At 57.4% G+C, this 14,678-nt stretch overlaps 3 protein-coding genes across 3 annotated transcripts; 1 reads left to right on the top strand and 2 right to left on the bottom strand.

Annotated features, from left to right (window-relative positions):
• Positions 1-4,354: 4,354 nt before the first annotated feature.
• Positions 4,355-5,609, top strand: INS49_001024 (uncharacterized protein; the record flags this gene model as incomplete). The annotated part of the gene is made up of 3 exons (XM_043161857.1): positions 4,355-4,563; positions 4,683-5,288; positions 5,357-5,609. 3 exons carry the CDS (start codon positions 4,355-4,357, stop codon positions 5,607-5,609), a joined length of 1,068 nt encoding a protein of 355 aa, XP_043030363.1.
• Positions 5,610-7,275: 1,666 nt separating this feature from the next.
• On the bottom strand, positions 7,276-9,224 carry INS49_001023 (uncharacterized protein; the record flags this gene model as incomplete). Its single annotated transcript, XM_043161856.1, has 2 exons — positions 7,276-8,903; positions 8,969-9,224. The coding sequence occupies 2 exons, from the start codon at positions 9,222-9,224 to the stop codon at positions 7,276-7,278; spliced, it is 1,884 nt and encodes a 627-aa protein (XP_043030362.1).
• Positions 9,225-10,277: 1,053 nt separating this feature from the next.
• Positions 10,278-13,850, bottom strand: INS49_001022 (uncharacterized protein; the record flags this gene model as incomplete). Its single annotated transcript, XM_043161855.1, has 2 exons — positions 10,278-13,112; positions 13,182-13,850. 2 exons carry the CDS (start codon positions 13,848-13,850, stop codon positions 10,278-10,280), a joined length of 3,504 nt encoding a protein of 1,167 aa, XP_043030361.1.
• Between the last annotated feature and the right edge of the window lie 828 nt (positions 13,851-14,678).

The following is a 14,678-nucleotide window of genomic DNA, read 5'->3' as shown; positions in this document are numbered from 1 at the left end:
TTCCAGCAGAGCAAATCAGCCATGGCGGAGGATCCGCCGTTCATCAGCACCTTTATGGGGTTTGGGTGCTGACGCGCGGAAACGGCCAATGAGCGGGTGCGCTCCCAGACCGTCGGGTCTCGCAGCCCAAGGATCGTCGCTTCCGGGTGGTCGGTATAGCTGAGCCCAGCGCGGCGGTACGTGCCGCTCCTGTGCCGCAAACGCAGTGGGCTCCTGTTCCAGGCGGGCGGAATGGCCGGCCGGCAACGGGGATGTGACAGCTCTGATGGATTCCTGTACTTCATTCTTCGCCTCTCATCTAATTGCAAAGATCACCAAACCTGTCACTGGCAGAGTGCAGCCAAACTGCCAACCAGGCCCTGAAACCTGGCTGTGCCGGTCCTGGGCCGTTGACAGCTCATTCACCGGGTGGGCTGGTGGGACAGCCCCATTGCGCTGGCCCGTCCGAGTGGGGTGATCACCAAGGGGGGCATGGGGGGTCTTGCAACTGTGGGTCCTGCGCTCCCACTCCCCCGGTATCAGGGAGAATCAAAGGCCGCCGCCGCTCATCGTGCAACTGCCGCTGGCCGTGTGTCAGTCAAGCTACCCAATGGGTCATGACACCTGTCCCAACGCGTCATTCCGGATCCGAGCCCGACAAAGGCCAATCGCGGAGCCGCAGCGTAGCGGTGTGCGCAAGGGACAGAAACCAGCCCAAGGTTACGCCAAGACACGCCATCTCGACTCGCGCGAGTCAGAGGCCGGTGCCAGTGTGCCGGGACGCTCATCGACAGCATGAGTCAAGAGTTTAGGAAGCCCAGGCCGGTGGTTAATCTCGAGGTGGGCGGGCAGGTGGGTCAGGAAGCGGTGCCCGGCACTCCGTACATGTACATGTGCGTAAACGCACCCTGAGTGGGTGGACTGGGTGTGGGCTTTGTCTCCCGTGGTTGGGCCCCCGTGTTGCAGGCCTGCTGCGTGTGACAGGCCATGCGATGGAACTCTAATCAAGTCCTCAACGGTGGTTCGGCCGGGTGGCATGTGAAGGGGTGTTGCCTCGAACATGCGTATTGGACCCGAAGCTTCCGTTATTGTCGGAATGGACTGACTGCTGCAGCCGGTGGTGGTGATGGCGGTGCGATTGGCAATTGAGTTCGTTGCGGAGAATTGTCCTTGTCATGCTGGCCTCTGGTGGATACCCGGGACCCAACAGCGTGGTTACTCCCGAGCATTCCAGACCCCCTCCCAACCATTGCTTGGAGCAGACCACCGGACGACCTACACCACAACCAGCCATAGCCTCCTGCCTAGGTATGGTAGTCAGTAAACTTGAGTGTCGAGCACGCGTTCTAGCGCTGCATCCTTTGGACGAAAGCGGTGCCTGTGGAGAGGAAACCACTTTGGCCAGCCAGCATTGCACGCATGGCTGTCCAGCCCACCAGCGCCATTCGATGCGTCGATGGTGTGGACTGGCTTGATGAGATCCGACAATGCACGACCCGAGCGCCTGGGGCGGGCATCCAACAGGTCGGCGGTTAATGTTAATTGGCCGAGATGGCATGGCTTGGGACGGTTGGAACTGAGATGATGCTTGATGTTCGCGGGACAACAAGGCAACGTAATCACAGCACACAACACAGCACAATGCAGCTCAGGACAATGCGGCCCAACACAGCATAGAATAGCCCAGCGGAGCGCAGTACCATGGGAACAATTAGGTTTGTTGCGTGGTGAGTGAGGGGGACGGCGAGGGCGGCTCGCTGTGGTTCGGACACGGAAGCTTGCCGCCAAGGACAGACCAGGCCAGGCTTGTGCTGCGTAACGTTACGAAGCTTGTTAGGATATGTCAAACAAAGATTTGGTGCTGTGCCGTACTCCGTCCGCGAGCCATGGGGGGGGGCAGTTAAAAGTACCTGGCGCTGAGGGCCTCTCCCAATCTGGGACAAGCGCCACGGTCTGGCCAATGTCTTGGTTCTTCCTGGCCGCCGAGACTGAACGAGGCGTCGACTGGTCTCGAGTTCTACAGGTTAGCTGGCGCAAGCTATCATCTCGAACACAATGAGGCAGGGAGATGAGTTTCGAAGAACAATGGGCGCCCACGTGTCTGGCTTCCGAGACGGCCGCCGCCCTGGCCCTTGGGAGAGGGGACAGCGAGAGCTTGCATGCAGACTTGCCTACCTGGGCAGCCGGAGGTCGTGTGCAGCCGTCCGCAGGCCGTGCGACCTCACATGTTGATTAGCTATCACTCGCGTCGCTGGAGCCGGGGATCAGAAACAGAATGACGAATCTGCCTCTGCCCGCCCCGGCGGCAGGTGCTTGGTTTGGGGAGGGCGGGAGGTGGGAGGAGACGCTGCTGATTGCAGGTGCAGGTCATCACCCAGGCTGGGCCCAAGGCCGGGGCACCTTCCGTCGAGATCTCATCCCTGCAGCTGCGGATCAGCATCTGCCCAAGCCCGCGGGTGCATGGAAACAAACTTCCAGGCCCCCCTCCCTCCTTCCCGCACAAGCTGAGCCCATGTCCATCGCGCATTGCCGGCTGGCTGGGGGCCAGGCACAACAGCGCAGGAGCTCACAGCTCACCTGGCACAGTACTTGAAGTACGGACGTACAGCTGGGCAGGCTTGTACAAGGTTCCAGAAGCCTGGCTGAGCCATCAAGCTAGGGGCAGGCTGGCACCTCGTTTCCCAGCCAAGGGCACAGGGGCGCAAGGGCACACCTGCGAGGTACGCCAGACAGGTACCATGTATCTACCTGCCTCTGCCAATCACCCCGAGGTCCTGGCATGGCCTTCCATGCACGGTGTTCTCGCTTCCTGGGCCGTGCTGCAAGTCTGGCGTGAGAGTGACGATGTCCTCCCCTCCCGAGTCCAACTTCTTGCAGCACAAATGGCACCGGGCACAGCGCACGACATGCATGCATGCAACACCAGCTACACCACCGCCAGCAATGGCTCGCCCGCCCACTGGCCCGTCTCTCCGTTTCTCCTCTCTGCGACTGTCTCGCCCTGTCCGAGTCCCTTCTTCTCGGTTCCCTGTGATCAACCACAGTGTCGGGGCCTCGTAATGCTCCGACCTTCACTCGCTCGACCCCAGACACGTGCGTGTTTATTCTCCCGGTCCATGGCACCCTTTGACATCTTGATACTTTCTGTCAGGAGCCCCCTTTCGTGGTGGCCCGTTCATCATTCTCCTCGTTTGATAATCAAAAGTCTCGCTCCCACCATTGCTCCTTGCCCGTACCCGCAGACGACTCCAAGATTTGTTGCCTGCAGCTTGGCATGTATTGATCGATCACGACCAATCTCCTGTGGACAAGCTGTGGAGACACAACATTCTGAGCCTGCCGCGGGCCTCTTGAGACTCACTTTTTGAATATCTCCAGGTTGGCCGTGAACAGGTGCTCGAACCATAGGCCGGGCCGGTCTGCACCCCCTGGGACGACTGGCTGCATGCAATTTTGCCTGCAGGGTTCCTGTTTAACGTTTTCCTTGGTGCGGCTGCTAGTCGGTCCACCTCGACCTGCAACTGCTTGTCCTGTGTGTCTTCCCTGCTAGACCCCCGGGGCTGCATACATGCGAGTACTGCATCACTCCATCTTCATCCCTCCCTCCAACCTCTAACCGCTCTCGCCAATCTCCTCCCTCATTCGTCTTCTTCACTTATTTTCCGCCCCATCCTCTTTGTTACCGCACCAAAGCCTGGATATTCAAAGGGTTCCCCCCCCCGACTCTACATACCCGACTGTTTCTCGCAACAAGCACGGCGGAGTGCGATACATTTCAACAAACACCGTCTTCTAGACCTTGGCCCGCCCCTGTCCGTCTGCTCAGACCTCTGGATAGGAGACATCAATGCGAAGAACCCTTGCCTCGCCACACGGCCCAAGCGAAGCTGTTGTTGCATTGCAAGCTGCACGCACTGCGATCCGGACTTCTGGACATTTGGCCTGTCGGCAATTGAAGACGACAACCACCGGATAGTGGGCTTGTATTGGCGGGAGGGCATTGTTCGTCTGGTCTGCGCCGGTCTGCTGCGCTGCTCAAAGGTGTTTCGTCACACCTTAGCCTGCAATCATAGCCCGTCGGCCTGGAGTTGGATTCGGTCTACCTGCCCAGGACCCTACCGAAGCCGTCTTTTATCTTCTCTCTTTTCTCGGGAATTCTTGAAGGCTCCGGATCCTGTGGCAAACTCATGAGGACCAGTGATCTCACTGTCTATCATCTTTAATATTGCCCGTCCTGCGTCTTCCCGCTGTCGTGGCTATATCCAGACCCGGACGACATGAAATAAGATATCGCAGCCGACTACGCGACCTCTTCCAGTGACACCAACATACTGTCTCTCTGCGTCTGAGACCACCAAACCTGTTATTAACCGATATGGCTTCCAATGTGGGAGGCACGCCCGCCGAGGGCAGGGAGGAAAGGGTGAAGAGCGTTGGGAAGAAGCTACTAATGAGGATGAAGACTGTCCTGAAAAAGACAGAATCCTCGAAAAGAACATCGACTGTACCGACAACTGCTGCAGTTGCACTTCCTGAGCCTGCAACTGGCCCGTCTACCACGCCGGCCACCGTACCTGCTACAACGTATGTCACCAACCTGATCTCTGTCCCACATTTTACTCCGCCTTCCTTCCTTTTCTGGTTTTCTTGTACTGTCTGCAAATCGTCGTCTCGAGACAGGCATCATAACTGACCCCCAGCAGCGGAACCACCCAGGTGCCTGAAAGCGCACCTCCACAGTTTGATGATGCTCAAGCCATCTTCGAAGGAGAACGCATTCCTCGGGCACAAATATACAGTCAGCGAGCCCAACAGCTCGCAGAACGCTTTGGCCTCGACATGGACCCTCATACCTGGTACCAGATGGACGGCCATGTCCTTCGTGTCAACAGACCAATCCGTATGCGTGTACACCGAAGCTGTCACCAATGCGGTCACGGACTGAACCAGTCTGGCAAGTGTGACAGCTGCAACCACAGCGCTTGCAGCCAGTGCAGTTACTACCCGCCTAAGCGATCCGAGGCAGAGAAGTTGGCCAGTCGAGAGAACAGGGACCAGATTCTGAGAGAACGCACAGCAAATGCAATGATTGTGCCGGACTGGAACTTCAACCCCAGCGAGAGGGTCGTTCTCAGGAGGCCCGGGAAGCCGGGTGGTCAAGAATTGGTGTACAAGAAGGTCCGACAGCGCGTCAGGAGGACCTGCTGTCAATGCCTCGAATTCGATGGGTTGGAGACTTCCTTCCAGGGCGGGAAGCTGAGCTGTCCAAAGTGCAACCATGCGCGGTGTACAGACTGCCCTCGAGACCCGTACGTCACACCACGTCTTTCCACAAGTTTAAACACGAATTGTCAAAATGCTAACCCGTGGACTTTAGACCCAAAAAGGACAAGTATCCCTATGGGTACCCTGGCGACGAATTCGGTGCAAAGTCGATACCATACTACAAGTGTCACGAGTGCTACGCGAAGTTTCCTCCGGGAGCCAAGGACGGCGAGACGTGCCCCAGATGCTCGCACGGAAAGTGCAACAACTGCGAACGATTGAGACCGCAAAAGGTCGAGCCGGCACCGGACCCCGAAGTTCTACGAAGCGTCCAGGAAAAGTTGGCTGCAATCAAGGTCAGCTGAATGTACGCCACGGCTCAGGGCAATCATTTGCATGGGAGGGGAGGATGAAAAGGCTCTGCCGGTCTTGGGATCCTAGGTGCAAGGCTTGGTTGTAGTCCCCTGAAAGTATCTACCGGGGCGAGGCAGGGCGGTCAAGCCACTGTGGCAAGTTTGAAGACACCGAGGGATGCTGATCACGGTGGCCACCACATCCAAGAACAGAATATCAAGGGGACTGAGAGAGGAGGAAAAGCGACTCATTTACTTACGATTATCATTGCATATACCCGGTTGGCATACTGGGGTACTACGTAGCGTCTTCTTTTTATCTACGATGTTGGGACCAACATCAATAGCTAGGGAATCCTTCTTCGAAATATCAACGGACTACAATCGTGTTCACTCGACGTTGCGAGAGTCCTTTCTGTAACTAATCAGGAACTCCAGCCGTATATGTGCGCCCTCAGCTCAGCATACAAGGCTTGTCTCGTGGGACAGTCGGCACGATGCGCCCATAGTACGAGCAGCGCAAGCGATCAGCCCGGCAGCCCTCTATCGGCGCCCTGCCTCCAGCTTTTGTCTCTGGGGGCCCGCTGGGCCCTCCCGAGCCCCGTGGGCTACTCCCGTCCGCGTGGCTAGTCGAGTATTAAGCCACGTGGCGAGAGTAGCAGGGCTTTGTCGTACGGAGAAGATCTTTACAGGCGATAATCTTGTCTCATGCTCGACTATACGCCCCTTTCCCCTTCCAAGGACGAGTTTATGGGGTGGCTGTTTGTGCCAGGACTAAATGGACTGGCTGGCGATGACCACTGATGATGTATCCTGGGTTTCGATGCAGATGTTAACCGAAACCCATTTGGGCTACTCTGTGACTAGACGTACATTTCGGGGTCTCGTCCCTTGCTACGCTGTGGTCATTGGAACTTCGTAAACTCGTGGAGCAGAAAACAATACCACAGCCACTTCGTTACACAGAGCTGCGATTGGGGCAGGAGACCAAAACGAACCTGTGAAGGCGGAAACCCCAATTTATTTTTGGATTGAATAGTGATGTATATTCTCGTGATGCCGTTCTGGATTTTACCACAAAAAATTATTTCTTCCAGCGCCGATGTACTGAACAGGGGAACTTCCTGCCTCATCGAGTGTACTGTCCTCTGTTGTTCCATGGAAACTTGCCGTTTTTTTTTTGTTTTTTTTTTCCTTCTATCCGGGCTTGGTTGAACGGACGACCCTCCGGTCGGAAACACCTCGACTCACACCACTGAGCTATTCGCTCACAATGTGGGAGGAGGTGCTCCGGTTGGTGGCAGGGTGAACAGGCGTTCCTATATGCCTTCGAAGTTGGTTGGTGGGGGGAGGAGAGGAGGGGGGCGGGGGCGCAAAATGAATTGGACAGAGACTCTGCTAGACCCGCCCTGCGGAAGATGTCTCTTCGGGGCCAAGCACAGATACCAGAACCAAATGGCGATACCTTCAATACATTTAACAAGTCAGTGAGCATTTGGGCGGCTGTATCATCTGTTCTTTGTAACAAATTTCTTGAGCCCTTGATTCCCACGCGGCCCACACAAGCTCGAGGGTACCCGTCAACGACACCAGTGATCCCAAAAGCCGTCCATGGCCATAACACAAGACCATAACACGAGCAACAAACAGCGTCCAATGCCCCAGCTCCCAGTGCACCCTAGTCGACACCCTCCTCGACAACGCCCTCCCCAAACACGAGCGGCTGTCCCGGTGCGACCGCGGCCCCGACAGTCGTGCGGCGGTTGATCTTCCTCCCAAAGTCCTTGGACGCGGCGTTCTGCATGCGGTTGTTGAGGTACGCCGTCGCCTCGCTGAAGGCGCCCGTGGTGACGGCCGTCTCGGCGGCCTGGGCGCCCTGCGTGACGCCGATGAGCTCGTTGGTGACGTAGAGCCTGCCGCCGACGTCCCGCTCCGCCCAGACCGTGTCCCACGACTGTATCGTCCACACGCACTTCTGCTTGGCGCCCGTCGCCTTGGCCGCGGCCGTGCGGAAGGCGCTGTCCTTGACGAAGATGGCGCCCTGCGGCTGCGGCCCGAGCGCCGCCTTCTCGGCCACCAGTGACGCCTCGTACTCGATGCCGCGGAAGCTGAGCGTGTACGTGGCTGTCGGCATTGTGTTCGCCGGGTCAGCCGGATTGGGAACCGAGGTGGCCGTCGTCACCGTGATCTCGGTCACCTCCATTATGCCGTGACTCTTCTCCCGGTGGCGGATCGGGTCGCCCAGGCGGATCATCTCGGCACCCAGGAAAACCCCCCCGTACATAGTCTTGTTGGGAGGTTGCTTGGGTCCTGCGTTCAGCCGGTTGAATGTCGACCAAGAGCCGTCGATTTCTAGGGCAGCCATCTTGGACGCCTCAAGGCCGATGAACTCGGGCCGTTGGGCATTCATTTTCAGCAGGGCTTCCCAGTCAATCTGGGGGAAGGTCTTGTTCTGCAGATCAGGAATCGAGATGGCTGGCACGCTGAAGGTGAGAAATGGTCGCATTTCATGCTGCTGCTTCGGCACGTCGGCGAGGTTGAGGACAGAGTGTGCAAGGGGTATCACGACATAGCCGGGTATCTGCCCTGGGCCGACCTGTCTGATGACCCCGATCCTCCATGCCGGCCCCTGCTGGAACCACACCATCTCTCCACGGCGGAACAAGGTCGGCTCGTTGTTGAGGGTTGGATGCGGTGCCGCGGGTGCGGCAGGTGCTGCAGTAGGCTGCACAGACGGGGTGGGTACTGCTACCGGTGCCGATGCCTGTGCCTGTGCCTGTGGCTGCGCCTGTGCTGCTGCCGCTGCTGCTGCCGCTGCTGCTGCCGCTGCTGCCCCTGCCGCCGCCTTGGGGGTAGCAGACTTCTTTGTGGTCTTCGAAGGCGCCGCGGGTTCCTTGAGCACCTTGTTCGTGACCTCTGGAGTGGGGGTCTGGGAGGCCGGAGTGGTCGCCGCGGACTTCTTCTTGGCCGCGGCAGCTTTGGTCGTGGCGGCAGTCGTCTTCTTGGGCTTTGTCTCGGCAGCGGGTGCTGCCAAAGCTGCTGCCTTTTTCTCATACTTGGCCTTGAGAGACTGGGGCCATTTCCTGCCCGTTGCAACATGGCATGGCTGGCACGGGCATTCTCTGTGGTCTTGAGAATCGCTGAGAAGCCACAGGACATGTGGAATGAACTCGTGGGGGTGCTTATACAGGAACTCTTCTGAGCAGTCCTGCGGGTGACCGTAGACGCAGGCCTCTCTCTTCGGGCCCGCGGAGTTGTGCCATCTCAGGCAGTAGTTTTCCGGGAACACCAGCTGGTATTGTGAATCTGGAATTCTCTGTCAGCCGACGGTTGAGCTCCCAGACTTGGCGGGATATGCCACGCCGACTCACCCTTTGGCCAGGCCAGCTCTTCTGAAAGGCCAGTTCCAATAACCACCTTCCACTGAACCATCTTCCTCCGAGTCTCAGCATCCAAGATCTGGCCCCACTCCTCGGGAATGGGGTCCCCAACTTGATTTGCGGCCGTCTTGCTCTTGGAGATGATCTCTTGAGCTGAATAAGGGCGCCCATCTGAGCGACCAACGTGGACTTGACGAGCCGCCCTTGGGGCAGCTCCAGTCCCAGGCCCCGCCCCAGCTGCTGCCATGCGAGACGTATGACCTTGAGAGATGCCCTCGACTGGCAGTTCAGCTTCCTCTCAGGACAGACTGATTGAATGAAACGAGTGCAGTGACTGGGGGCTATACTTGGTGTTGCTTTCCAGTTCACGTCTAAAGGAGGTTGGTTGTTCGGCCAAGGCAACACAGGCCAAGCTTAGTCAGCAATACATCCATTGTCCGTCGAGAAGGAACACCAATGTCAGACAAATCCTACGCCTATTCTATAGCCGGATCTGGACGATCTCTTTAGCTGTTCAGTCACACTGGTAACACTTGTTCACAGGCCAATCGGGTACTACTGGGTGGGTAGGCATTGAATCCATTCCGGTATCTACACATGAATTGACAGCAGTACGCTTGTCTCGTACATGCACTTTGTGCTCAGGCGGTGCAATGCCTAAAATGCTGCTCTGCCACTCCGTGCACCAGCAACAATAGCTTTCTTCCATCCAGAAAGTGTAACATAGCCAACCCCGCTGTCTTTCGCCTCACCAATGGACCAAGACACCTGCCAGTTATCCGGCGCCGATTCCAAGTCCGTTCTATTCCAGGTCGAGTGTGTCAGGTGAGAAAAAAGAATCTATCGTGAGCCAAAGAGGTATATATCCATCCCGCATCCCCTTCCGTCTCGTTTCGTAAGAGCACTGTGGCGGAGTACATAGAATCATAGGGTGAAGTCATTCCGCCACGACAGAACCGGCCTCGGGTGCAGTCGTAAAAAGGTGAACAGAAGAAGCAGAAGCAGAGCATTATTTCGGTCCCAGCCCCAGGAACCTGGCCATTAAAACCCCTTAACCCAAAGACCTGTGTCTGCGCAAAGAAAGCCAATTTCCGATGAGCACAGCTGCTCAGGCCGCCATGCCGGTCATCTGTAAATGCAACCCAACGCCACGTAATGATTTGTATGAATGAACAGATCCGGGATGCCGCCCTACAGAAGGAAAGTGCCGCTATATTTTTGCAAGTTTCGTGATGCTGATGGTCGAGTAGGCAGTGATACGGTATTGTCTGAGCTGTCGAGAGCCGCATGACGTTTCCTCCTATGGAGTTTTCCCTCCCTTCCGCGCCTCGGGGTTGCCCTCGAACAGGGCGCTCCACCCGGCGAGAGACCATGAGTCACAAGTTGAATGTATCACAACGAGCCAGGCTGCGACAAGGTTGACCAGGTGGTGAATCATGTAGCCGTACGATACACCATAGATAGCGGCGTAGACTGCCACGCCGAAGATCAGGACGCTGGTGACATGTCTCAGCCGACCGGTGACTCGTGGGACCATCTTTCCCGCTGTGAAGGTTTCGACGAGGACGATGAATGGCATGATCGACATGACGTTGTGGTGGGATGAGAAGGGCGTGAACCAGTGCACCGTCAGGTTGCGTATCCAGACGACCAGTATAGGTATATTGATAGGAAGCACCCAAAGCATAAGTGAGAAAATAGCATGGGCGTAATTGTAGAAGCTGCGATTGGCGTTGGACGGCATCTCACAGGCGATGCGGTGGGCCCGTACCGCGGTGATGAGCTGTACTACACACGCGACCAGATACGCGAACTGGTAGGGTATGAACGTCGTAACCAAGAACAGCAGGATGGCCGTCGTGATGAGCCGTCGCCGTGGCGAAGACGGCATGAAGCCGTGTTGAATGGCTCGACGCCTATCATCGTAGCGCACCCAGGCTGGGCGGAAGCTTATCCAACCGTACACAGTGCTCAGGATCGATGTGATAGTCAGCACCATGTAATTTAGAACTGCGCACACGCCGACGCAGACAATGCCAATCAGAGGAATCATGAACCAGAAGAACGGATCTTGTGTGCCCGCCAAGAGGTCATTTTGCCGGAAGTCGACGCCGACCGTCACATTTTTAAAGGGCCAGTAACTTGCCGTTCCACGAGCCCCGGAGGTGTCCATGGAGAGGGAGAGGAGCGTCAGAGATGCGAGGATCAAAGGTATAGACCGTCGCAGGCACAGGTCCAAGCTCTCGCTGAAAGGAATGAAGACACCCTGGCTGTCGTATACCCTGAATTGCTTGCGCACAACCAACGCGACCACGAGCAGTGGAAAGGCTGCAAATGCGGTCCGATAGCGCATGTAGAGTTTCCCCATGCTGCCTAAAGCATCCACGGTCAGGCGGACGTTGATGCTCGAGTCACACGTCGGATCGGTCCAAAACTGGAAGCTCAGGCCGTCTTCGGTCGTTTTCCTATTCATCGGCGGGGGATTAAATGGTGCAACGCCGTGCATGCTGATGCTGGCGTGCCTGGCATTGACGAAAAATTTGGACTCGTACGGTTCTGTGAGGTACTGTCGCACCAATGGCGCGAAGAGCTCCTTCTTCTTCCCACACGACTGCTCACTGAGCTCCAAGCTGTAGGCGAGCAGGCTGGACTGGATGGATGGTATCTTGATCTCCGTCACGGTAGGCCTGTGGGCGGGTAATCGGAAATCCATGCCGAACGCGAGCATCCGACGCAGGCTGATGTGACGGGTCCGGTAAGAGTCCGCAATTTCGCTGAACTCTGCGAGCACAAAACCCGATGAAGTAATCCCCTTGTCCACAATGGCAACGAATTGGTGATCAGCAATGTCGTCAAGATCGTATTGCAGGAAAGAGAACGGTGTCATCGGCCTGGAGCCGGCAGGGGGGAACGGCTGCTGTGTGAACCTGGTCGACGCAGGCAGCTGCACAACGTCGGAAGCAGCATTCTTGCAGGCCAGCCGAGTCGAGCTCCGGCTATCTCCTGACGACAAATCCATCTTCCACGGAAGCATCATTCCTGCCTGGCCAGGTTGCAGGGTGTGCACACTGCAGAGCAGGACCTCCAGCTTTCCCGACTCTCCGGCGCTGTCTAGCCTCTGGTCGGTCAAAAGTGTGAAGCGATTCGGCGACGAACCTAAAGGCGGGATGGGCACCAGGTGCGCTTGTGGTTTGCCCTGCTTTCCCAAGCCTCGAAGTATCAAGCGGTCTCCTTGCGGCACAATATCGTGCGAATCATCCTCGAGGGTAAGCAGTGTGCTGTGGTCCTTGAATAAGACAGACTTCTCTGCGTTCTCCTCCAGGCCGGTGAGGAAATGCTTCTTGAACACACTCATGCGCTGAGCCCGGGGCTTGGTTTGCGAAGGGCGGTGCGCATCAACAACGTCGTACAGCGCCCGTATCACTACTTTTCGATGCTGGTCGCACCAAAGAATTGCCTGGTGATCCATGCTCGTCCACACAGTCGGGATCGTGGAGGTGAAGACGGTGAAACCATGTGTCTCGGGTACAATAGATTCCAGGCTGGCGTAATCGGAGGGCACTACGGTATCCAAGCTCCCGCCAGCAATAGAGATGAGCGTGACATGCCATAGCGGGTTATTGTTAGCCCATTTCTGGGAATATGCCTTCCTCCAGTAGTCGTTGATCTCGTCATACACCTTGACGATCTCGCTGTCGAAGGAAACGGGTGGTCTCGAGTGCGGCGCAGACATGGTGATGATGGTATTGATAGAATGCGCCTGGTAATTAGGCATTATGAGCATGGTGCGAGCCACAATTCCGCCCATGGAGTGGCCCACGATGATGACTGAGGTCGGATCGGGCAAGTCTGAATCGCGACTTGTCATGCGCGGATCTAGATATAGAGACAATATGTAGCGGATGGCCTCGTTCAGGTACTCGGCCTGGTCGACCATGGTCTGGCCGTGAAAAGCGGTAAAATCCTCGTTAAAGTCGACGGTGAAGAAGTCGAGATCGCGCACGCCATTTCGGAGGGCTGACGGGTCATGTTGGAGTGTGTCGTGGAAGTAGTTGGCGGCTTCGGCAGCGAGCGGGCGCACCTGCTTGTAGCTTCCAGCGTTCCCGGGTATGAAGAGGACGGGGGTGCCTCGTAACTGGGATTTTTGTCAGTCTACTGGCGCCGTCGCGCGCACATCAGGCGAGAACCACTGGAACCAACGGACCTTGACCTCTTCGTCCACCTCGAGTTCCCTGTAGAAATAAAGCGAATACTTGCCGCCGAACCGGGTGTGCTCGGTGTCGAAGTCGTTCAATTTGACGTAGGCCGGCCGCATATAGGACATAATGCAGCCCTTGACGTCGAGACATCTTGTCGCGCTCGAGTTGAGTATGGCAACGAGGAAACCAAGGCCAATTATCGACACCAGGAGGGTCAGAAGACCAAGCGCCCAGGGGCTTCGGGATCGCAGGCGGCGGGGCCCTTTCGAGTCGGGCGACTTGTCGACAGCTTCGGAGTCTTCGTCGCTCTTGGGGGCCATGACTGGCACGGCTGACGGCTCGACGGGCAAGGCGAGAGGCACCTTCTCCATGGCGGCTCCGTTCTGGGCGGCTGCGGGCTTCCAGGAGGAGAAGTTGCCGGAGCGGCGGCTGCGGGCGGAGTGAGAACGAAGGTCGAAGCTGGTGCGCCTGCTGTCGGAGCTCCTGGGCGGCTGGTGACCCGGGGCCCTGCCGTGTGTGTGGGCAGAGGTAGCCTGTGCAGTTGGCGTGGCATCGAGACCGGAACCGAGGGAGCTGTTGGGGTTGGGGATGGAGTTGCTGGCGGCATTGACAGGCAGATGATGTTGCAATTGCAAATCGTCACCGTCGTCCGAGCCAGAAGACCGCCTCTGCATTCCCACGACGGTCGATGGCGCTTCTGCCGTCGTCGGCCGTGTTTCGAGCGTGATCGTGGGAGCGGGAGGGGAGGGGAGGTGGTGAGGGCCGGAGAGGTCGGTCGAGGGGGCAGAGACGCGGGCAGGAAGGAGAGACAGAGGGAAGTTTCACACGCTAGCAGCAGACGGAAAACCTGAGTGAGAGTGAGGGACCCCCCAAGTCCCAATGGGGCAGGGGGTGTTTGGGATGGTTGGCTGACGGAGACGGCCTGGGCGGGAGCACCAACGGCGCCTGGACTTGCAGGCCTTGGCTGCCCCGTGCGCCTGGGAGATCCGGCGTGGGGGGCGTGCTGGGAGGGGAGCGAGACGAGTGCTGACCGAGACGCGGGTCCAGGAGCCTTCGGAAGGCTTGGAGATTCACGGATCCCTCTCTGATCTTGGATAAATTATCTCATGGCCGGGATGGAGGGCTGGCAGGGCTGGGAGATGAGAAAATCAGAGCATCTGGACTCGCAGACCACGGCTCCCTGTTTATACAGCAGGCATGTATTGGACGGTATTATTACGGGACCGCGGGCTGACGGGCAGATAGGTACAAGAGCGCAGTACCTGAGGACCCAGCTCGGCACAAGTGTGGGGCCGACGTCCTGCTGGCTCCAATGTCCCAACCAAGGTTCCAAGGATCTAGTCTACTGGCAGAGGAGGAAGAGGTTGCAACCCATGTACCTGGCAAGATGAACTATCTGGGTCCCAGATTACCTACCACATCTTGCTGGCCGTTGAGTGAGGTTGCAGTCCAGCCAGCACATTGTGGGTGAAATTGCAGGTATGCCCTCGTGTATTACGGAC

This window comes from Diaporthe citri, assembly GCF_014595645.1.
Source record: "Diaporthe citri strain NFHF-8-4 chromosome Unknown scaffold_1, whole genome shotgun sequence".
Lineage (NCBI taxonomy): Eukaryota > Fungi > Ascomycota > Sordariomycetes > Diaporthales > Diaporthaceae > Diaporthe > Diaporthe citri.
This window is presented reverse-complemented; position numbering and strand designations above follow the sequence as displayed.